The 24491-nt window shown below is 35.3% G+C and overlaps 1 protein-coding gene across 5 annotated transcripts in view; it reads right to left on the bottom strand.

The window, feature by feature from the left end:
* AHCTF1 (AT-hook containing transcription factor 1) overlaps window positions 1–24491 on the bottom strand; it is a 47635-nt gene that overhangs the window by 15216 nt on the left and 7928 nt on the right. For all 5 annotated transcript variants that reach the window (XM_058165021.1, XM_058165001.1, XM_058164992.1 and 2 more), the window contains 24 exons: window positions 24222–24475; window positions 21932–22112; window positions 20285–20492; window positions 19101–19217; window positions 17700–17784; window positions 15464–15614; window positions 14704–14836; window positions 14432–14613; window positions 13159–13220; window positions 11797–11925; window positions 11440–11530; window positions 11273–11362; window positions 10555–10695; window positions 10061–10165; window positions 8000–8093; window positions 7349–7472; window positions 7054–7110; window positions 6022–6168; window positions 4661–4845; window positions 4118–4262; window positions 3870–4001; window positions 2709–2850; window positions 1723–1873; window positions 200–304 (listed from right to left, as the gene is read on the bottom strand). In XM_058165021.1, the coding sequence (XP_058021004.1) occupies window positions 200–304; window positions 1723–1873; window positions 2709–2850; window positions 3870–4001; window positions 4118–4262; window positions 4661–4845; window positions 6022–6168; window positions 7054–7110; window positions 7349–7472; window positions 8000–8093; window positions 10061–10165; window positions 10555–10695; window positions 11273–11362; window positions 11440–11530; window positions 11797–11925; window positions 13159–13220; window positions 14432–14613; window positions 14704–14836; window positions 15464–15614; window positions 17700–17784; window positions 19101–19217; window positions 20285–20492; window positions 21932–22112; window positions 24222–24475 (3211 nt within the window). The remainder of the gene's footprint in view (window positions 1–199; window positions 305–1722; window positions 1874–2708; window positions 2851–3869; window positions 4002–4117; window positions 4263–4660; window positions 4846–6021; window positions 6169–7053; window positions 7111–7348; window positions 7473–7999; window positions 8094–10060; window positions 10166–10554; window positions 10696–11272; window positions 11363–11439; window positions 11531–11796; window positions 11926–13158; window positions 13221–14431; window positions 14614–14703; window positions 14837–15463; window positions 15615–17699; window positions 17785–19100; window positions 19218–20284; window positions 20493–21931; window positions 22113–24221; window positions 24476–24491) is intronic.

Raw genomic sequence — 24491 nt, 5'->3', positions numbered from 1 at the left:
TTCTTAGATACACAAAACAGATTAACAGACTAGGTTTATCTGATCGCACAATATGATGACTGGGTCAACAGAAAGGTTATTGTGTTGTGAGAATAGGGTCACATTGTAAGTAATCCAATTTAATGACTCTTAGTAGTCAGAAAGTAAAGGCCAAACATTGGTAGTGGATTTCCTCTCTGATAATTGTTTTTCTTTTTACCTGGAACGTTTTCTTATAGATTTAGTAATCGGCGTCCCAATAAATGGTTCTGGTAACTGCTTATCAGGGCAGGGGTCCAACACAGATGATTGTTCTTCAGGTCCACTTTTGAGAAAAAAACGAGAAGCCAAATTAACAGAAATAAATAATTTTGTGCATCAAAATATTACTTTCTTCAAAAGGAGAAAGTGGATAAATTGCATAATTCTTGCTGCTTCCATCACACCTTTAGAAAATTATTGGTATCTTCAGCCCTTGAGTATTAGTCCTTATTTTTTAAGTCAATGTTGCTACCAATTTAAAACCCACCATTAAACTATTGAAGTAATATCGGAGTAACAGAATGAAGACTGAAAACAATTTCTCTGCAGTGTTAACAATATCCTAATACAGAACGCTGCTGTCTTTGATATCATGGGAAGATATCCGGGTGCCCCTTGAAGAGCACCCGGAGGCTCCAGTTGGTTCAGAATGCAGCTGTGCGGGTGATAGAGGGAGCCGCACGTGGCTCCCATGTAACACCACTCCTGCGCAGGCTGCACTGGCTACCTGTGGTCTTTCGGGTGCACTTCAAGGTTTTGGTTACTACCTTTAAAGCGCTCCATGGCTTAGGGTCAGGGTACTTACGGGACCGCCTACTGCTACCGAATGCCTCCCATCGACCTGTACGCTTGCACAGAGAGGGACTTCTCAGGGTGCCGTCCGCCAAGCAATGTCGGCTGGCGGCCCCCAGGGGAAGGGCTTTCTCTGTGAGGCTCCCACCCTCTGGAATGAACTTCCCCCTGGACTTCGTCAACTGCCTGACCTTCGGACCTTCCGCTGCGAGCTGAAGACTTATCTGTTTATTCACGCAGGACTGGCATAGGAATTTTAAATAGCTTTTAATATTTGATATAAATTTTATGGGGTTTTTATGGTTTTAAATGTTTTAATCTGGCCTTATATCTAATAAGTTTTTTAATTATTGCTTTATTTGTATATTACTGCTGTTTTATCTTGGCTGTGAACCGCCCTGAGTCCTTCGGGAGAAGGGCGGTATAAAAATCCAATAAATAAATAAAATAAATAAGATGTCTTGCCAATTCCTCAAAAGTGACTCCCTCATTTCTCTATGTAGAAGTTTGAAGGAAAATGGTATTGTCCATACAGGAGAAAAAGGAGGGCTCTGATTCTTTATTTTGCTCTATAGAGAAAACAGGCAAAAGTGCCAAAAAAAGAGAACACCTATGTTCTTTGTCTTACTTTGAACAGTTATTTCAAATGCCCTTGCAGGACTGTAAATGGAATCTATGGCCTATCCAAATTAGTTTTTGGCACCTTCACTGGAGAAGGCACACAGGTGTTGCAACAGTTCTCTGACTGCAGAGGCTCAGCAAGATACTGCAAACAGAGTTCAGGCCAACTTGGAGAGTGTTAGGACTGGGAAGGCCCTATAAAATGGATACACCAATCTTTTGGATAAATTATGCCCATAGGCTGAAGATTCTCCATCCCTATGCCTGGACAGCGAAAGAAATACTTACGTATCATTCTGATGTGACCTGCTTTTCTGTTCACTTCCTGCCCACACTTCTCCAATTTTGGACAATACATTATTGATAAAAGTTGCTTTTGTAATTACATTTCCAGTAGCAATCCGTTTTGCAACTGTTGATAATGGTTTTGGTCTTAAAACTAAAAAGAAAAACAAATCAAGTAAAGACAGGAATTAAAAAAATTAATATTCTTAAAATTGGTTTGAAAAAGTGGTAAAAGAATCCATCTATGTTAAAATTGAACACCCGCTTCCTCAGCAGAGGGGAAGGAATATGACACCACCTATCTCCAGTCTACAAGGCAGCCCTTTCAACAGTTCCAAGGAGATTCCACAAACAATCGCACCCTGATTCACATGGTACTGAAAGGCACAGATAAACCCCCAAGTGGCCTCATCAGTTCTTGTTAGCACTTTCTGAGAATTAGATGACTGAAAAGAAGTATAATCCTTCCTCCTCTCTCCCCCACCCTGCATCCTATCAGAACCTATCCTTCTTTTCCCCCACCATCAGAACTGATGAAGCTTCTTGAATGAGGAGCGAAATGTTTTCTTCTTCTTCCTCAAGGGCTTCTTGTGGCTCAACAGGCTAATGCAGTCTGTTATTAACACAGCTGCCTGCAATTACAATTACTGCAGGTTCGAGTCCCACCAGGCCCAAGGTTGACTCAGCCTTCCATCCTTTATAAGGTAGGTAAAATGAGGACCCAGATTGTTGGGGGGGGGCAATACAAGTTGACTTTGTATATAATATACAAATGGATGAGACTATTGCCTTACACAATGTAAGCTGCCCTGAGTCTTCGGAGAAGGGCGGGATATAAATTTAAAAAAAAAAAGAAAAGGAAAAAAACAGTCCAGTTGCCTTTTGAAGGGAAAAAATATCATTGAGACAACTATGACCTGGATGAATGAGAATCTCCACAGACATTCTTAAAATAGATTTCTGCAATTTTCATTGAATGAGAAACTTACTTTCCCGCCGTAGTGAAGATGGCAAATGGTAAGGCCTGGCTCGCTCTATAGCTAGTTTCTTTTGAACTCGAGGCAGAACTTTGCCATAATGGTCTAATATGGAATTTCTGGCAACTGATCTCTCTCTCCATTGAGGATCATTCTATTTAAGAATAAAAAGAATCCTGAATGAAAAATGCACTAAAACAGCTGAAAGACAACTGAAATTTACCTTCCCCCCCTTATGTCACCCCTTTAAGGCAATTACAAACCACGTACATAAATGTGAACAAGATCAGTTACAGACCAAGTGGATCTAACCATTAGTAAATTCTGATGCCAAATCAATAGTATAAATAGGAATGTGTAAAATGTTCTATGCATAAACCTTCCGATGCATGAAACAGACAAGTTTCAGTCAGGCAGTCTGGACTGAAGCATGCAATTGGTCTGGATATGGACTCAAAATAACATGCTGCCTTGGAGAGTGATTCCTGCATTGATGTATTTTGGAAGTAGAGATAATAAACAGCCAAGGAATCACTAAGAGCGATCAAGGAGTGAGAGGAAAAGAAACTACAAGGAAAAGGGATACAGATGTGTTGAAAAGGCTCTATTTGGCCAGTAACAGCTGGCAAGGGGAAACAGGAAAAGGAAAAGCTGCTGGGAAAAATCAGCGGGCAGACCAGGATAGATACAAAGAGGAAGATGAAAGAAGAAACAACTTGTACCAGCCCTGACCTATTCTTTTTGCAAGATCCTATCAGGTAGTCAAGACGAGGGGTCTCCAATCTTGGTCCCTTTAAGACTTGTAGACTTCAACTCCCAGAGTCCCTCAGCCAGCAAAGCTGGCTGAGGAACTCTGGGAGTTGAAGTCCACAAGTCTTAAAGGGACCAAGGTTGGAGACCCCTGGTCTAGACCAGGAACCCAAAATCAAATTAATACTATATTTATTGCAAGATTACAGTAACAAAATCTTGCCATTCTGAAAATGTTCCCCTCCTCTTCCATTTCTTTATGTTCCAGAGAATCAGGGAGGGCCAGTTCTGAGATGCTCCCCGGCTTCCTTCCTGCTTTGGACTCATTCAGTTAAGTTTAGCTTGTAGCAACAAATTTTCACAACAGTAACTTTAGAAAATAATCCTAATTTCTCCCGTGTACTCCCAAATGTTATGATTTACCATGAGATTAATCTTCAAAGACTGATTCAGCTGCAGGGCAGGAATGTAGTTAGCCCTCTGGAGGTGATGAACTAAAAGAAACTCATGATTGTTGATACCAGTACTTGTCTGTAAAAACTTCTCTAGACACTCCTATAGGAGATAAACAGGCACATATAATGCCATTGTATTAATGAGTCATCCACTACTTTTTTAAAAAACAACAACAACAATGTTACTCCTTAGATTTCATTTTTGTTCTGGCTTACTTGTTCAGTCTCTGTGAATGGTAATTTTAGTAAATCTTCCATCAGTCTAAGTTCCTGACAAATTTCATAAACATGTTTGAGCATCTCTTCGACCTTTAACTGGCTAGAATTTTGCCGCAACACGTTCCAAGCTTCCACCATGCAACTGAAATTAAATTCAGAATTAGAATTCTGGCAGATCTTTCTGCTTCAGGAAAAAAAAACGATATTAAAAACTGTTAATATCATATGCCTTTGATTAAAAAAAAATAGTAATTTTGATAGACTTTTTCTTTGACAATCATTTTTCTTTATGAATTAAGCATGGTATTACAAAAGATAAAGATGTGCTTTACCTGTTATATAGCAAGACAGTAATGTGGAGTGCAACTTTTTCTTTGACAATCATTTTTCTTTATGAATTAAGCATGGTATTACAAAAGATAAAGATGTGCTTTACCTGTTATATAGCAAGACAGTAATGTGGAGTGCAACTTTTTCTTTGACAATCATTTTTCTTTATGAATTAAGCATGGTATTACAAAAGATAAAGATGTGCTTTACCTGTTATATAGCAAGACAGTAATGTGGAGTGCAACTTCAGTGCTACTTATCATTGAAGGTTTCATCATCTGTATATATCGAAGGGCTCGCTTGTGCTCTCCTTGACACATCAAAGCTTGAATGATCCGCATGTGTTGCCAGGGCAATTTGATTGTAGCTGGATGAAACAGATAAGACAGAGAATTCTGCAAAAGTGCAAGGTTATAATTAGAATAGAAATCTATATATATATATATATATATAAAAGCCAAATACCACTCACTTATCATGAAATCTCCAGAATGGTAAAGCCTACAAACTTGAAATTTGACACATATGTTCCTCCTGGCTTCTAAGTGCTCACTAAGAAATGACCATCAGATCATTAGTATTTCATATACAGTATTATAGTCATACACTCTGATGCTAAGGAGTTAGACGTTCTACTCTTCCTCCCCATCTGAAAGGAACTCTGTCCCAACTGCCAGTTGCCTTATTTTAACACACTCTGATGCTACTCCTTCACTAAAGACGTGGCACTCATCTGGCTTGTGGGCTGGGACATTTTACTCCCTCCCCCCCTCTGTTCCAACTGCCAGTTGCCTTATATTAACACATTCTGATGCTACAGAGTTACACATTCTACATTAAGTTTCAGGGTTTAAGTGTCAATTTATCACGCCCGATCACATAATTTCATAGCGAAGCTAGTAAAACAAAAAATACTAGTCTAAACTAGTATTTTCTCCAATAAGTGTGTGTATGTGTTTGTGTAGTATTTTGTACTTCTATTCCAAGTTTGTATGATCCAGATTGCTAATTTTAATTTCTTCTTGTTGTAATGTTGCCTTCAGCAAGACTTTTAGCATATTTTAATTTAATATTGCCTCCAATATTGCCACCAATTTAGATATTTCTAAAAGCAAACTTATTATTTACAGTTTGAGGGCAACCTACTCTAGAGTACTTTACTACACTTTCTCAAGAAGCACTGAAAACGTATAGAATAGAATAACAGAGTTGGAAGGGACCTTGGAGGTCTTCTAGTCCAACCCCCTGTTTAGACAGGAAACCCTACACCACTTCAGACAAATGGTTATCCAACATCTTCTTAAAAACTTCCAGTGTTGGATCATTTACAACATCTGGAGGCAAGTTGTTCCACTGATTAATTGTTCTAACTGTCAGGAAATTTCTCCTTAGTACTAAGTTGCTTCTCTCCTTAATTAGTTTCCACCCACTGCTTCTTGTCCTACCTCAGGTACTTTGGAGAATAGTTTGAATCCCTCTTCTTTGCGGCAGCTTGAGATATTGGGGGTATATAACCAAGAAGTAAAATATAAATCCGAAAATAAATAACGGAATTGCTACTTTATACTGACCTCATAGTCATTATGATCCAAACACCAAAAACCCTGAATTAGGTTAACCAGACCTATTGGGACTGCAAAGGTTGTTGGGAAAGAATCCACTGAAGTATCAGTTCTGTTTGGGCAAGAATGCATGATATCCAGTAATAAATAAATTGTCTGATTACTTATTAAGGTTAACCAATAGTTATGCTTCCTATAAAATAATAGAACATTCCTATTTTATAAATATATTTTGCTACAATTTTATCTTGTAAAATCTCACTAACAATATTAAAACTTATATAACCTCAATCTTTAATGCAAATGAATTCTGAAGCCATTTAACACTTGAAATTCTGAATTACTGAAATCAGGAAAGAACAACATACAAGAACTTTGGTCTCTCCAAGCCTCTCTATAGCTTCGCATTAGGGGCCTGCAAAATATTTCATCTGAACTGTTCTGAGTCAAAACTACAACTATGACACACAAAAGACTCTTTAAAACATGTTAGAAGTGTCTTTAATTCAAAATAGGTTTGTCCTGAGTTTAAAACAATTCCTGCTCTACATACAACTGTTATGCTTCATGATGTTTTGTGATGCTTTATCCTTGCGAAAGTACAAAGATAAACTGTATTAATTGTGCTCTATTTTGGGCCTAAAGCAGGGGTGTCCAAACTTGGTCCCTTTAAGACTTTTGGACTTCAACTCCCAGAGTTCCTCAGCCAGTTCTGCTGGCTGAGGGACTCTGGGAGTTGAAGTCCAAAAGGCTTAAAGGGACCAAGTTTGGACACCCCTGGCCTAAAGAATAACAGTAGTCTCAACTGGATAAGCAAATGTAGAGAGACCTACAAAGTAGGAAAGCAGTCTTATAAATTGCAAACTCCTCTCAGGCTCAATGTTTTATTATCAACTCCAATAATATCCATTTTTTCATTTGTTCTGTCAGTGTTGGACAGAAATGATAGTGGAAAATGCTAAGCTTTAAAAGAAAAATTTTAAAACCTTGAAAATGAAACATCTGTAACCATTGTCATATTCTATGTTTCTGAAAGGATACAATTGCATGCTTGTGGAGTTCTTCAGTGTTTTCTAACAAGTAGAGATCAAGCAGTGCCTATAACGAGAATACACACACATTAAGTCAACTCTTCTGATTATTCAAATACAACAAATATTTTAAAAAGTTCTTCATTACTGGCAATTTCCTGGACAAATCCATGCACTTTTCAGACTTTCAAGAATCATATAGGTGGCTTTTTGCCTAAGGCAGCAATAGAATCCACAGTCTCCCAGTTATTTCCTACTGCCTTAAACCACTACATAAAACTGGCTGTCTTAGTCACGTTACTTACATGTAATGTTGGAGGAGGATATTTTCCAGTCCCCCCATCATCTCTTTGCCACAACTTCACAACTGAATCACCTAACTGGGAAATCATGCCATCAATCATCAAACAATCAGGATTCCATTTCCCCCTATAACAGGAAGGCAGGCATTTAATTTCCTATTGTTAAAAGCAAGTTTAAAAAGGCTATTTAGTAACAAATCATGCAATTCAAATTTCTCTTCCTTCAAAATTTATTCACAAAAACCCAAAGACTTCAACAAAACATTAAAAGCTAAACAATTTATGTAGAAGCGTAAGAAAAAGCTAGTCTCTAAAATGACATTTTTAAAGAGTGTGGCCACTTATTTGCCACATGCTTTAATAAATCTTATCAGAAACATGAAAGAACTTATAAGGATCCTGAGGAGAACAAGATATTGCTCAGTTATATAAAAACAAGAGAAAAAAAGGAAGGCAGATACTGAACCACCCTCTGTGCCACAAAAAAAGGGAATAAACAGGCTATCTCAAATGTCACCAAGAAAACAATTAGTGATATTTTCTCCCTACCCATTTTTTGTTTTATAAACATGAACTCAACTTTTTACATAAACTTTGGTGTCCTGATAAAATCTTTTTACTGAGACTTAATACACTTTAAAAAAAACCTCTTACCTTGATAAACGTTCCAATTTTTGACGACAATTGATATAAAACCGTTGAATATATTGGTAATTATAGAAAGATTTTGACAAATGCATATCTTCCTCTGCATAAAAAAAGGATAAAAACTCATTTTTAAATGTATCAGGTGCAAAAAAATTCTAGCTGTAGCCAGAATAGAAAAATACTACTACATATTTATACTGTTATTTGTGGCAATTCAAAATATTAATTAGACTATAACTGGTCAAATATTAAATATAAGCTTTTCCAATTACATACAAAATGCCCTCAATAGTGAATGAAGACCCTTAATTTTTTTTTTTTTTTGAATAAGCAGGACCCTTACACTCAAAACTGGTATTACCATAATCTACTAAAAGCTCCAACACTATGAAGCTTTCACATTTTGATAAAATATCCAAAAGAAGAAAAAGACCAATAAAATTATAGATGAGATGTTGGTTCAAAGTATGTTTGTAAGAAGTACATTTCCTTCCATAACTGGATTAAAAATTCTGTCTTCACTTATTAAAAAATCAATTACTATAACTATTAATGCCATTCATTATATTATTGCTCAAAATGTTCTTCATTAGAGAATAGAATAAAATTCAATGATAATTGTTTGGTCAACCACTATCACTGACTCTAGTTACAGAGTTAATACAGTTATTATGCAGCATAGTTCAGCATTCTTGAAAACAATTGGAAACAAATTTTGTCAGGGAATTGCATAGTCCAAATGGGGTCAGAGACGCTGACATGAACTTATAATTTTATATAAATAAATCTATACACATACAAACACACACACACACACACACACACCAAACAAGATAATCAGGCAAAAAGGAGCATCATCAGGTAAATCACAGAGAACACAGGGCACAGAAGAAAAAGGCGGGGAAAAAAGGGGAAACTCTCCCTTCACACCCACAACAACCAATCACAGAGCAGATTGCCTCATGCAGGAGCTAGCACTCTTCAACCAATCAGCTATAACGGGTGTGTTTTGTATCGCTGCACAACCCTAGTGCTCCAGGTACTAAATTTAAATATCTTAACAAAGTTTCTCACTGTACAGGTAGCCAATATATTAGTATGGACATTGAAAATGCAAATCCAGCCAGGCTTCAAAACATTGTAATTGAGAATGCAAGTAAAATGAAAGTTGTACGGAAATACTAATGGCAAGATATTCTCATGCACTAATATATGTTTTGTTTTGATCATGAGTTTAACATTTTAGAAATACAGCAAGTGTGAATACTATGACAACTATACTGGCTAACCTCAATGTAGCTGAGAAGTTAAAACACAACTACCTTGCCCATTATCATTATATTTTTAAAAAATTAAGAAAAATATTAGGAAAGTAGATTTCTAATTATTGGTATTGCTATGAGGCATTCATATCTCCACAGTGCACAAACCTATTAGCAGTAAAAAGCAATAAAGACCCAGTACCCCTGATTAATCCTGTTAATATTTGAAAGCAGATTTTTTTTTACAAGGACAGGTTCATTCAATTTGCTGCTATTAGTTTTGTTCATTATCAAGAAAATAAAGATCCACACCAAGGTATTTTTAATATTCCATAATTAAATGAAAGACTAATAGAAAGATAGAAGGAAGGAAGGAAGGAAGGAAGGAAGGAAGGAAGGAAGGAAGGAAGGAAGGAAGGAAGGAAGGAAGGAAAGAAAATAAAGTAAAATAAAATAAAATAATAAAAAATAATAAAAAATAAAAATTTCTGTTTCTCATTCTTGCTTCTGGAAAATTGGTTACAAGCATAAATAGATGCCTTTAGAAAAAAAGAATAGCTTCAGCAGTTTTGAATCAAAATGAAACATATGTAATAAATAGTGACGGCAAAGATGAAAAGGTTCTAAACAAACTGCAATAAAAAAGCAGATTCTTCTGAGTTCTTAATGTGCATATTTGAAATCTAGATTTTCAGAAATCAACTTTTTCAAAATTATGTTAACTTTTCCATAAGAAATAGACATACACTAGTAATAAAATGAGAAACAGCCTGTTACTGAGATATGACAGCTGAAGGAGACATACCTAAATTTTCTGGAAGGAGACTGGATCGACAGAACCAGATGACCACTTGTAAGTACTGCGAAAGGAGACTGGTTACAACCTGTTTGTTTGTTAGATCTGTAATGCCTAAAAAAAGTGAACATAGACTTGCTTTTTAAAAAAAAGCTTCATGTAACCTTGACGAGATATGAGTAATAATTTGTCATCTTAAAGACACAGGGATAATTTAGCTCATTCATGATTGTAAAGGCATTCTAGCTTTAATCCAAATACAGCCACAAATTATCTGCACAGGATATAAAATTTCCACTATACTAAGAATCAAATAATAAATCAAGCTTTCTTTTAAACTTTTCTGTACTGTGTCTGGAGATCAACTTTTTTTATTTTCTAATTTGAAGGGAAAAATGACCACACAATAGTTGAACATATAAATACATGAAGAAGAATGAAAGATTCCTATTTGCTAAAGGTAATATAAAATGTGCATCTTAAATTTTATGATATTTACATACCTTTTTCAGTCAGTTCTTGAGCTTCCGTGATAAAATAGTTTAATACTGTGTTAAGGTTGCTAAGAAGCAATTCACAGCGCTGGAGAGACTGTAGATTCTGTGGATCAATGAAGTTAGATGATCCATCAAATAAGGGAGCGCCTTAAAAAAAGTTTTGACAATTTTAGTTAAGGCTCAGAATTCAGCATGTTTTTATCCAATATAATTAAACAATTAAGCTAGTGGTGAAATCTGAACTGGTTTACTACTGGTTCGCTGGCTGCGCATGTGCAGTGCGCACCACATGCGAGGTGCACGCATGCGCACAGTGCACACCAAAAGGAGGCATGGGGTAAGTAGATCAGCGCGCATGGGGTGGGTGGGTGATCAGCTGTGGTGCGCAATCTTTTTTTTTTTTACTTTTAAAAGCAATTTTTTTACAACCTATTCAGCTGAATAGGTTGTAAAAAATGCTTTTAAAAGTAAAAAAAAAAAAAGGCTCCGACGATCAGGTGCCTCAGCAGTTTTTACAGCCTATTTGGGCGTTTGGGGGGGGGGTTGGGCCGGGGGGCAGGGATTTTGCTATAAGTTCTCTGAACTACCTGCTGGCATTGCTATTGGATCAGCCGATCCGGTCTGAAACGGAAGCATTTCACCCCTGAATTAAGCCCAATTACCAAGTAATTTCTGTATACAATATGTTGATTTCCACTGTTTCAAAGCACATTATACTACTTACAGAGACGAATGAAGTCTTCTTTTGTTTTAACAACTTTACTCCATGCCCATTCGAGAACAAAACGCAAGTTGGGTGCAGAATCTGGTTGCTCTTTAAAAAACAAAAAGCAGAAATTATAGAAGTTACTTTAACAAAATAATTTTATTGAACAACAAGGTTACGTTTACCTTCAGCAGTCCACTGTTTGATGCAGCTAGTGAGGAGTCCCAAAGAACTTGTCTGGATAGCAGTTGATAACACAGCTTCAAACTGCTCTTCCTAAAAAAAAATCAAAAAGAAAACAAAACACACTTATCTCAGCATTTCATGGCATCCGTAATTCACAATTTCAGCATTAAAAATACAATCCATCTGAAGCTGCATAGCAACTGACATGTTAGATCCAGCTACGAATATGGAGACACTGGGGCTGCTCACAAACCTCATTTTCCTTGCAGAATTTTTGTTAGATCAAATGCTATAACCCAATTCAATCAAATAACAGAATGGCTGCATTTTCAATCATATCTTCATCATAAACTTACCTGGCTCAGACTTGTTGGCTGTATATCAATAAATCTTGGAGATAGTAAACCAGCTATAAGGCATCTATTATAACCCTCAGGAATAGTTTCATTTAATGAACAGGCAGAATTTTTTAAGAAATGCAATGTCTGCAATTAATCAAACAATTTTGCATTAGGACAAACTGTCTGTAGAACACTGGAAAATTCCTACTAAAATTAACAATTCTTGTCAAAATAAAGGCACATAAATTATATTTATTATTTTTCTTTCATTTTCTCTATACCAAGCAAAGAAGCTATAAAGAAATATATGTGACTGTGTTGGGCACAGGCAGGATAGTAGAAATCAAGACCCTGTAACTTGCAAGGCTTTGTGCTGTTCAAGTGCCTCTGAAAAACTGCATACTCTGGTACAAAAAAATCATAAATGTTTAAGAACTACTTTTTAACTGATTCCAAATAGAAGTAGTCTATGACTTATGGCTGGTCACTTAGCGACTGTTCAAAGTTCTGACAAACCTACTGGGGTAGGTATTTATGATCTGATTTGAAGTTCTAACAGTTGCTCCCCCGCCCCCCGCCCACACAGTCAAATTGCCACACTTTGGGTGGTCAGCAACCAGGCTGCATTTATGGTTAATTGCAGCATCCCGGTGTCCCATGATGTTTTACAACAGTTTTGTTAAAAACTGGCATTTACTTCCAGGTTTTGGTAAAACTGTGCCCATTACGAACCACGTTAACAACTGTGATGATTCACTTAATGACTATTGCAAAAAAGACTATAAGACCATATCGGTCAAATGACTGACCCATTTTACAACTGTCATGATTTACAATCATGCTGGACAGGCTCCACTGTGGTCATAAATCAAGGACTACTTGTACCAGTTAAGAAAATAAGTAAAATGTTTAAAAATGAGAAAGTAAACATTTTTAAAGGAAGTAGTAGGTTCTGGTCTCAGCAAATACGATGAGAAGTATAAGCAGGCATATTAAAAAATCGTAAATTCTGCCAGCTCCAGGGCTCCGTTTTTCCATATCAACCCAAACGTTGGTCCATTGGTTGCTACAGGAGTTGGCATACCCATTTTCCCCTGAGGGCTGAGAAAATGACTGGCCCAAGTCATTAAGCCTTAATGTTGAACTAGAACTCAGTCGCCTGGTTTCTGATATGATGTCTTAACCACTAGACCATACTGTCTCTGCAGGGTTAGAATGAAAATCAACAAATAACTATTAAATCACTACATTTTTTTAAGGGAGGAATTAGAAGTGAAGTTTCCAAAGTCAAGCTAATTCATATGTTTATGTATTGAAAAAGATAAGAAAATAAATAAACAGAATAACATAATTTAGCAGTAAACAAATAATACTTACATCTTTCTGAAATCCTGTACAAGACATATGAACCATTCCACAATTCAGCAAACAAGTGACATCTATGGAACAGAGTTCTTCATTAGAATAATGAGGGGCAAATGACTGGTATTATTGGGGGGGGGGCGCGGGCTTTCCAGCAATTTTTTTTCAACATTGCTGGCATACATTGGGATGCAGAGAAGATAATTGTATAAGATGAAAAGTTAAATTCCCTCAGCCTATATCCAGGTCTCCGTCCAAATCAATGGACTATAATTTAATTCTATGAATCAGTTTGGCTCTTGAAATATATATTCAATCATTTTAAAACCAAGCTAGGGATAATGATGGCTTTCCAGTATGGTACCACTTTTACAGTATTAGTCAGTATCCCCTGTACAATAGAAGCAGGAGGAAGGTTTGCAAAAAAAAAAAAAAGTTATGTACACAACACAAACAAAATGCAAGGAGAAAGGGCACTGGCTTAAAGAGAAAGGGAGACAGTAGCTTTTCCAGTACTAATGTGTGCCCACACCCAAATCCCAACATTTAATTCTAAAATTAAATGCTACTCTCTGGGGCAGAGCATAACAAATAATACAGTTGACATTAAACATTGTTTAATTAATCATACTTTTTATCACTAGCACTACCCAAAGGAAACCCTAAGATGTTAATATTTTATATCAAAATGAGCAATGTGCATTTCATATACAAGTAGTCCTTGACTTACAACCACAATTGAGCCCAACATTTCAGTTGTTAAGCAAGACAGTTAAGTGAGTTTTGCCCCATTTTATGATCTTTCTTGCCAAAGTTGCCAAATGAATTGTTGCAGTTGTTAAGTTAAGTTAACATGATTGTTAAGTGAATCTGGCTTCCCCACTGATTTTGTTTGTCACAAAAGATGGCCACATCACTCCAGAACACTGTCAAGACTCCAAATTTTGATTATATGACCATGGAGTTGCTGCAACAGTTGTGTGACAAATGATCATATGTCACTTTTTGGGGGGCTGTTGTAACTTCAAACTGTAACTAAACAAATGGTTGTAAGTTGATGACTATCTGTATTAAGAATAAATCTGAGCTTTACATGGCACTTTTCCTACATCTGACATACAAATTAATGGCACTATTTGATCTACTGCAGCAGAATATGCATTATTCTTATTAGATTTGTATCCCACTTTTTGTGCCTGGAAAGGCCATCAGAGCAATATTTCAAAAGTATATTGTGGATGCAATAACTTCAGAATGCTCCCATAAAGGCAGTTGATAATACACTTACCAAAATTGTACGTGCTTGGGTTAAAAAACTGTTCAGGTGGAGGATAAGAAGGAGGCACTCCCCGAGTAAAGCTTCGTTCATGTACCAAGACATCCAAAATATGATTAGGAGAGGTGATGCTCACCACCGCATCCAAAGACCATAATGCAAAATACGGACAATTGTGTAACAATTCCCCTGGCCTAAAGAAAACAGACAAAGAAGTAGTAAATCTGACAACATTAAAATCTATTTTTTCTGATATTTTGTAGTAAGAAGAAACTACCACTTACCTTAATGAATCTGGCATCTGAGCATGATACCAGCGATTTATATCAAAAATACCTAAGTAGGTAGATGGCTTGCCTTGACCATAGGTATTCACTTGCCAGCTAAAGACAGATACACTTGTATCAGGTGATGTGACTGGATCAAAAAGAAAAGGGGATAGAATTTCTATAAAAGGCAGCTACAAATTATATCACTACAATTCTATGGATATGTAAAAAATGTAACAGAACTCTACTAAGTATTCTTGGAAAATATAGTTATGTGACTTATTGATCTATTCAGAAAGTGCAGCTATGTCTGTCATTCTATTCTCTAACTGCCAAAACCAGAAATAGCTCCTTTAGTTGTTCTCGGTCAGATCTAATATGTCATTCTGCTTGATAATGCAATAAAAACCCTAATTCTGTTCCTCTCCACACCAGATCTGGGAACACAATGCCCATACAGGAAAAAAAATAGGAAGCTCAACTGCACAAGCAGAAGAGCACTCTTTTATATTAGATATAAATTTGTATGTCTTTGTGGAAGCATACATACTTTTCAGTGATATTTTGTCAAAGTACTGATTTAATATAGATTTATAGGACTTCACAAAACGTATCTAGGTTGTTCATAGCTGAAATATATACCACAAATTATTACTAAGAATTAAATAGGACATAAAAAATTAATCAACATTTATGCAGTAACAAATTGTATAGTTCTGGCTTGAGTCTGATATAACAAGTTCTCATTATTGGCTGTGATATTTACAATACTAACCTTCATTAATACTATCTTCTCTGTCAACATGGCTTCGAAATTTTTCTATAGTTTGGCAACCGATTAATTTGGTATTGCTAGGCTGTCCTCTCAAAGAGGAAACCCCCCCTGTAAGGTCCAGACTGTATCTTTCTTCACAGTATTCCAAACCCTGAAAAAATATTATATCAAATCAGTGCATCTGATCAAGAACATGAGAAGTTCAATTCTTAATAACAAATGCTTAACAACTTGGATGCTTGAAAAATCTTTTCAATTATGATAAAATTATTTTGGTCTTAAAAGTATTACCTGAATGGCAACTTTCCATCAACAGTGCTGACAGTTTTAAGACACCATTAATCAATGATGTTGACAATTTTTAAGAATGAAGTGAAAGATAAAGAACAACTGTTTCCACTAAGAGCAGGAAGCATATTGAACCCTGTTTAATTGTCATGAATGTTCAGTATTAGAGAAGTGGCAATGCTTCTTTGAATAAAAATGTAAAAACTTGTTAGAACTCCTTTGAAGATATATGTGTGTTTTCTCCCAGGATGCAAACCTTGATTCTAAATTACTTTCCACAAAATTAGAACAATCATATGGCAGGTTATATATTCCCAGTAGTTCACAGATCAATATACTTCTTGATATTAACTAACCAAAGTTATTTTAAATGAGGAAATACTGTTGGGAGTTTTTATCAGAAACCATTTTACTGTTTAGTAGCACAGAAAGTATTTTAAAATAAGAGCAATTTATTTTGGTTTTTTAATAATTTAAAATGCTTTAAAACATAATTACTGCACAAATACAATTATACTTAGCTTAAACTATACTTAAAGAAACTTTTATGACCTCTCAGTGTTTATTGTAAAAGTAAATAACCAAGCTGAAAAATGTGCAAACCAGTAGGCAGTTCACATATCAGAGTTAGTAAACAAAAAGGTGGCTATGACATTTCAGCACCTATGATGAATCTAGTTCAATGTTAGGCAATTTATACATGACCCATTGATTCAGTATATGAATATAATTCAAAATCAGGCGTGTTTTTCTGTTTAAATTAAACAACTTTTGAAGGGAAAAGGCAGGAAACTGAATTTATGAAAAAATGTAATGGTTAAGTATGCAGTTAAACCTACAGAAAATTAACCCTGGAAGGAAGTGTATTTGTGAAATTTTTCCTAAGCTTCTTACAATATTTGAGGCTTGTTCTTTCTAAAACAGTTGAAAGATATATAAATTATTACTCATAAGCTATTAAAAATATCTGCTTAAAAATATAACTCAAAATGAAGTTCAAGTGGTTTTACGGTGTTGCATTAAGCACCAGAGACTAAAATAAATGCTTTGAAACATATATAGATATATTTTTGAAAAGGACAATTTCATCACTATAGTTTTCATGAACAACCACTGTCTATTTCCTTTTCACATGACTCAGGTTTGAGAGCTCCCCATTTACAGTTCCACTTTCAAGTTTCCATGTTAAAGATTCCCAGAAAAATCCTGTGAAAGGTCAGAATCTATCAGAGATTGGGCAATTACAGCTGCTGTTCCAAGTTGCTTTCCTTGCATCTCATTAAGATTATGGAACATCTTGATGAAATCTGGATGTCTGCTGGATGTATAAAAATATGAAGATGATGGCTGAACTGCACAACTGAAATCACACACACACTTATTTTGTTGCATGTATAGGGCCATGGCTTCTATCACACAACCATGGCAATCATTATTTTTTTGGGACCCTCTCCCAATTGATGCCTCTGTCTCTGATCCTATTACATTCAAGTACTACATTGTTATTTACCTTCTTATAAAATCAATGATTTTAAATCTGTGGCAGGAAATGGCCCATAATTAAATTATATCCTATTATTAATCTTTTTCTTATTTTTAACAATGAATAATGTAAATGGCTGAATAAGTACAAAACTCAACATGTATAACATGTTAACAATTGAGAAGAAACTGCTGAATGCAAATATATGTGCACATGAAATTAAAAATGTTCTTAATACTGTCTAAAACATGTAGAATTATCTCAATAGCCACAGCATTAAAAACAAGTTGAGCTTCTATTTCTGCCCCAGCAAGAAACTAAATTAACTTAAAATCTAAATTAACGTAATTGCAAGCAAACTAGCAGCCAGCTTGCAGTGGTGAGATCAATGCCTTGTCAAACAATGCTGTAATAGGTTCTAATACACTTCACTTTAGTACTTAAAATTTGAACGTAATACTTTACCTCATACATGATTTGTCCTGATGCCAACCGCCTTCTGTCACTGAAAGCCAACTGCAGCAGATGTAAACTAAGAATATCTCCTTCACTAAAATGAAATAAATTGACTATAATAAATACAAGCCTCTCAATTATTTGCTATGTAATATTAAGTAGATAGTAAAGTAAGCACAGCTGTATAGTAAATCACAGAAAGGATAACTTGTGACTCTAGGGAACTTGTATTATGGCTCTATGTTCACATGGAAGGCCTTATTTTACAACTGTTTGAGGTACGAAGCCAATGAAAACATTACTATAATCTCTAAGTCTTATACAGTTGAAAGATAAAGAAAGCTCTAACTCAACTGGAACAAGAACACCCTGGCAAAATAAATACAAAATTTCAGCCCTGTGCAACTATACTACAACTATACTACTGTGCAAGACTCCTCTTTCCAACAGTTCAAAATACTTCCCCCATCCCTCATCTAACAGATATCACTGATGGTAGTGTAGTGCTTAGAATGCAGTATTGCAGGCTAATTCTACTGACTGCAGTTTGATCCTCACCAGCTCAAGGTTGACTCAGCCTTCCATCCTTCCAAGGTCGGTAAAATGAGGACTCAGATTGTTGGGAGCAATATGCTGACTCTGTAAACCACTTAGAAGAGGCTATAAAGCACTGTTAAGTGGTATATAAGTCTAAGTGCTACTGCTATTGCTATCACTACAGCAAAGGTTGTTATTCCATTTCAGATGTAGAAGCTCCCTCAATTGCACAAAAATCAAATTGCCCCTGTTAATTTCATTATTAATTACCAGGATCCATGCCATCTAAATGATCATGAAATTATATTCATATATGAACAAAAACTGCAGGCATCTTCATGCTTCTACAGAATAGAAGTCTAGTCTTTAATATGCAAGAATAATACATACTAAAACTACCGGGGACCTCAAACCTAAGGAGTTTTACAGAACAAATCCATGTTTCCTAGATGAAATGAAATTCTCAATAAGAATGAAGTTTCTCCAATCTAAAAATATAGGATCAGAGTGTAGAACTGGCCTTCTTCCTTCCTTCAGCTCTTCATACTACTTCCCAACACTGGGAGAAGCAAAAGGGAAGAGAATTTCTGAAATTATCCCCCTTTTTATTCTCCTGTTACTTATTTTCTATTAGTACACATATACTATTTCAACACATAAGTAGGAAAAATAAATCCTAATTTTGGATTTCCATTTCACATTATTGGTTTTGAAACAGATACAGTTGCATACCTAGAGTCTGGTAAAACAACTCTATCCAATGAACCAATTTCTTATTAGAGAGTAGCAAAACAAGTAAAGACAAGTTAAATCATGATTTGAACACATTTTTAGAATCTAGTATCAGCAGAATGGCCAAACTGCTTTACCCACCTTTCTTGTGTTGATTGGACAGCCCACAAGTAGCAACAATTGCGAGGATCATTTTCAGGTTCTTGAAAAGTAACAGCATATACAGGAACTCTCCCTCCCTCTAACTGGAAATGATATCTGAATATTAGGGGTAGGATGGAAGACATGGGAAATGGATACATTTAATAATAATTCTCTAGCTTACAGGACACACTCTGTATTATTTTGACGTATTTACTAAATATTTATTGTTTTATAATGGATGGAAATTCAGTAATCATATTTTAATTCAATATTCAATTATACGATCAACACAGAAATGACAGGAAATATGGTGTTTTGGGTAATGTGTAATCTATATTGCAGCATTCTATAATATAGACTACTAAGATTATGCTGTCTGAATTAAACGACCGATCACATGGAACTGTTTCAAAACTTACAGAAACAAAAGTATTAAGTAGGTAACCATATCATTAATCCTAATTATAATATATGCATATTATAAATATGTTGGATGCATTTTTAAATATTATAAATATGTTGGATGCATTTTTAAATGCATAATAAAATGGCGTATGTTGGATGCGTTTTTCATATAAGGAACTTTATTTTCTCTAAACTATAAACTAGTAATAGGAGTTATTTGATTCACTAAACATATTGGAATTAATCCAAAGAATCATTCTATTGTGAAAAGGCTGGAACTCCACAATGAAATATGGTTTTTGTAAATCTCTCCTTTTATCCGCAGTATCAGGCATAATGTTCTGCATATAGAATTTTAACTCTCCAGGACAAAACTTCAAGGCTCCAGAGGATGGAAGAATCAATAGCAATTGCTTCATCCCACTCTTTCTCTAGATAGCGAATCTCATAAATGGATCTACACTTGTGAGAACTTTCACGCTAAGATAACATCACTTTTCACTTATTTCTTCCAAATTGCTGTGTTATGTAATACATTTAGGTAAGTTTGAGTAATACATTAACTCACACTAGTTCTAGCTGACAGAACCAATACCGAGAACCTGTGGAAATGCAATCCAACATCTGGAGAGCTATATGTTGGTCCTTTTAGTAAAGGGAGAAAATATCCAGAATATGCATCTCAAAAATATATACAGATTTCAATGATCAGCATATTAGCATGTTTCGTTTTCAATTTATTTCATTAAATGACATACCACTTTTCATACACTTACTCTTTCTTCAAGCTTTTCATATTCCACAGTGAAAGATAGCCATCAGAAAATCCCACAGCTAACTGGTTGCTTCTCTGTATATATGAGAGAGTTGTCACAGCAGTTCCTGATGGGTTCAGTAACTGGAAACAGAGGTGTCGGCCTTTCCTTGTTACAGCTTCCCTTACTTGTGGGATTTCAGAAGGGATTCCAGTGATAACTTCTAGATCTGTATATATGGCAAATAACAAATTCTTATTGCCTTATTTAAAAACTTAAAAGAAATTATTTACAAAATAAAATAGCTTATGCACACTGACTAATGATACAGATTGGTTTTGTTCATCTCTTTTCATTTTAACTATTTTGTATCAATAGAAGAGAATTGTAGCTCATGGTTGAATTGTGAAGTCCTTGGTGCTCTCTGAGCTTGACTGTTTCCTTCAAATCTTTCATTACCTGTCCAGGTAACATCATCATGATGTTATCTAGTCCAGTAATAAAATTTCTGCAACCAACCAAACAAACTCAAGAGAGTACCACGGACTCCACAACTATTCCTGAACTGTATGCATTCATCAGTTCACTCCTTTCTCTAAAAAATGAAGAGGAAATGCAAACATGTGATTTTGTTAACATTATAGATAATCCAATTAAATGCCTGCACAATCCAATATTTAACCTAAATAAAGCTTTAAAATGAAAACTTCACTGTTATGTTTCTTTTCCGCATGTAATTTTTTGGCAATCTGTTGAGACTAACTAGGGCTTTCCAATAGGTTGTTTCACTGTTCTTTTTCCCCATCAATGCCATGTACATTTTAGACTATTTCTTGAATACAATTTAATGCCTCCAGTGCCAAACAGCTAAAAATGAACAGATCAATAAATGCCTGTTTTTTTCATTTAAAACATATCTCAATTTTATTACAAAGCCAAATTAACAGTTGCTTTCATTTTTAGTTCCTTTTAAAATTTCCTGAACATGGATGGTCCTGAAAAAATGACTACAGGAATCAACATAGTTTCATAGTCTAATTTTTATACAAATACATATCACAATCTGTAGGTTCATAATAATGCAAATAAGGGTTTTTTGCCTTTTGGACATTATTTTGGACATGTGAGAAAGAACAAGAGTACTCCAGATTTTGGTCCATAATATTAAGTTTTCTATTTAATAAATCCATATATGGATTTAGTCACTTCACCCAAGTGTAGACTGGTAAGGCAAGATATTCAGAAGCAGTAAGAAATAACAGCTAGTTAGTCAGATGAAAGTTTCTATATTTCTAAGTATTTGTTCCTAGCCCATTTTCATATGATTTAATACCATACGTAGGTTAGAGGCACATCACATCTATAATCTACATCACTACTGTAATGCATGTAAATCTGAAAGGCCAGTATATCTAGCTCAGTGAATTACTGCATAAAAAATACTGCTCTATTTTATCTTCTCCTGCTGCTGTCAATTTGTATTTCTCTATCTTAATCAAATATACATATTTAGGACAATAGACCAATGGCAGTCATCTTCCCAAAGATCAGTGATGAGAATTTCAATTAGTATTCTGAGTTTAATTTTGTAAATTATACTCCCATTTAATTTAGAAAACCTAACTCCTCAAAAAATCAGTATTACAGATGAAAAGGAATGTCATTTACCAGAAGCTTCTATTTCATTCTGGTTACATGATAAATCATCCAAACACAGATCTATCAAGAGGACATGACCAACGTCAGTAACCACCACAGCCACACCAAACAGCCATCTGAGACACTGATGCAAGTGCTGAGTTGTCAAGCTGGCTCCTCCATGGTTTATAATTGGTTCAATGGCAGTGACCTAAAAAAATGTAACATTAGTTAAGCAGCTGGACAACCTATAGGATAAACACATAAACAGTCAATGTCACTTTGGGATTTATATCTGTAATTTTTGAATTATTGAAATCTAGTCAAAATATCCAAAAAACTACCAGACTCATTTTTATACAGTAATTCAGAAAAGCTATTTTTGCTGGTTAAGTACTAATAGTGATACGATCAATACCTCTTTAAATGCAAAGAGTGCAATTTTGTCACATGGCTACTAAAAGTTATTAGAAAGCTTTCATTATTTTTTCATATATTTGGCACACACAGATCAATGATTGTTTCAAAATAGTCACATAGAAGTTTCATCTATCATTTATTTCTTTAAGTGCTCATAAGAAAACCATTAACTTATCCTTGGAATGTTATGAGTCATGAAACATACCATATTTTTTGGAGTATAAGATGCACTCCCCCCCCCCAAAAGTGAGTGGAAATGTCTGTGCGTCTTATACATTAAATTTTGCGGCGGAGGTGGCAGGGAGGGGTTGGTGCGGCGCTGATCAGCTGTTCTAGGTGGCGGGGATTGCTTCCACCTATCGCCGGTGAATGGGCCATGGTTAATGGGCCTCAGCGGCAGCAAACAAACCACAGCAGCAAATGGGCAGCGGTAGCAAATGGGCTGTGGCGGCAAACAGGCCGCGGAGGCAGGGGCAGATTTTTTTTTCTTGTTTTCCTCCTCTAAACCTAATGTGCATCTTATAGTCCGGAGCATTTTATAGTCCAAAAATATGGTAATTTTTTCCAGGCTGACAAGCAGCAAAGACATTTCCTTAGAATACCCTAACTTAATTTTGAAATTAATGAGATTCGATGTATTGCCAAAAGAAATCACTAAGCTTCCTAAACAGAACACAAACATTCATTGAAAAAAAAACACTCTTCATATAATGCCATCCAAACCTGAACAACCGGGTTCATCTCTTTTGGCAATTATTTTTTCAAGTACTGAACTCCCTTGAAGGATTGTGTTTGTTTTCTCACAAAATATTTTTAGTCAGGATACCTCTGTACACACTGCTTTCTAATATTACATAATATTAAAAATTATTTTCTTATCTAAATCAGAAATGAGTGATTTATTCTTTTGCTAATCTCATCCACACCTTTAGCATTTTAAGAGTAAAAACCGAAGCGTAGAGGACCTACTACATCATCACACTTTATTTCTGATTTTAACTAAATAAAACATTGAAGACAATTCTAGCCAAATTTAATATTTATTTTAAATTCATATCTAAGAGGGCAGAGAAACTGGGGGGAAAAATCAGTGTTTTCTGATTATCAGCATAAACATAAGCTTATTTAAAATAAACAAATAAAGTAGCAGCATATTGGCTGCATCTACCACAAAAGCAGAGACAGAGAACCATCCACACAGTTCTCACTGAATTCTTAAAATGTTCTTCCCGAGAGTCAGGTTGCTCTCAAAAAGAGCACAGATATTCCTAAAGAAAGGACTATTCCTACTTCCAATCTTGGCCAATTCTATACATCAGCAGATCAGCCGTGCTACTGCAGTCAGAAGCTGCCCAAGGTAGAAAAGAACAACAAAAATGCAAGCATGATTGCTTATTATAATCTGTGCAAATCCAGATGCATTTGGCAATACATTTGAAACAAATAAGGTAGAAAGACCAACTAAAGGGTTAACTTTAACCACATATGTATTATTTAACATGAATAAAGTATAAATTTAGTTGTAGCAAAACGATAAAAAGTTCTTTCACAGATGAGAAGACAAATATGTGCATTTTTGTTTCTCTTTATCTCTTTTTTTATATTACATAAAAATTCTTTACCGTCCATCAAGAATTTATTTCTGCATTCACTAGTAGCTCAGTCTGCTTAGTATACTTTTCCAGAATTTATGGCAAAATTCACCAATTCTAATAATTGAGAACATCTTACACTACAGAACACAACATCAATTAATTTACCTGATTGTAAATCTGGAATATAAAAAGATATGATTGTAATTTTCAAAAATCACAATTAATACTTGCTATAAGAGAAAGCATTAAAGCAGAAACAACAGGACAAATAACTTATTTTTAAAATTAAGAAATAATGCATATACCCTTCCAGGAAGAACAACTGCTTTAACCACTCTGGATATTCCAAGATCATACAAACACAGAACACTTCCTTCTGTTTCTTCCAAACCAATTAACAGTCCATTTCTTTTCTGCCAGGAAAACTCTTTCACTGCAAGAATAGTGGGTAGCTGTTCATTCACCCCATTAAAACGATATGCTGACAGTCGTTCTCCTGTGATCGGGCTTACAATCTCAAGTTGTGGTCCACATGCAAGGCAAGCCAACCCACTTCGACCTAGAAGAGAAGAGAG

Source organism: Ahaetulla prasina, chromosome 1, assembly GCF_028640845.1.
Source record: "Ahaetulla prasina isolate Xishuangbanna chromosome 1, ASM2864084v1, whole genome shotgun sequence".
NCBI classification, from domain to species: domain Eukaryota; kingdom Metazoa; phylum Chordata; class Lepidosauria; order Squamata; family Colubridae; genus Ahaetulla; species Ahaetulla prasina.
The sequence above is the reverse complement of the archived record's forward strand: the minus strand, read 5'-3'. Positions and strand labels throughout refer to the sequence as shown.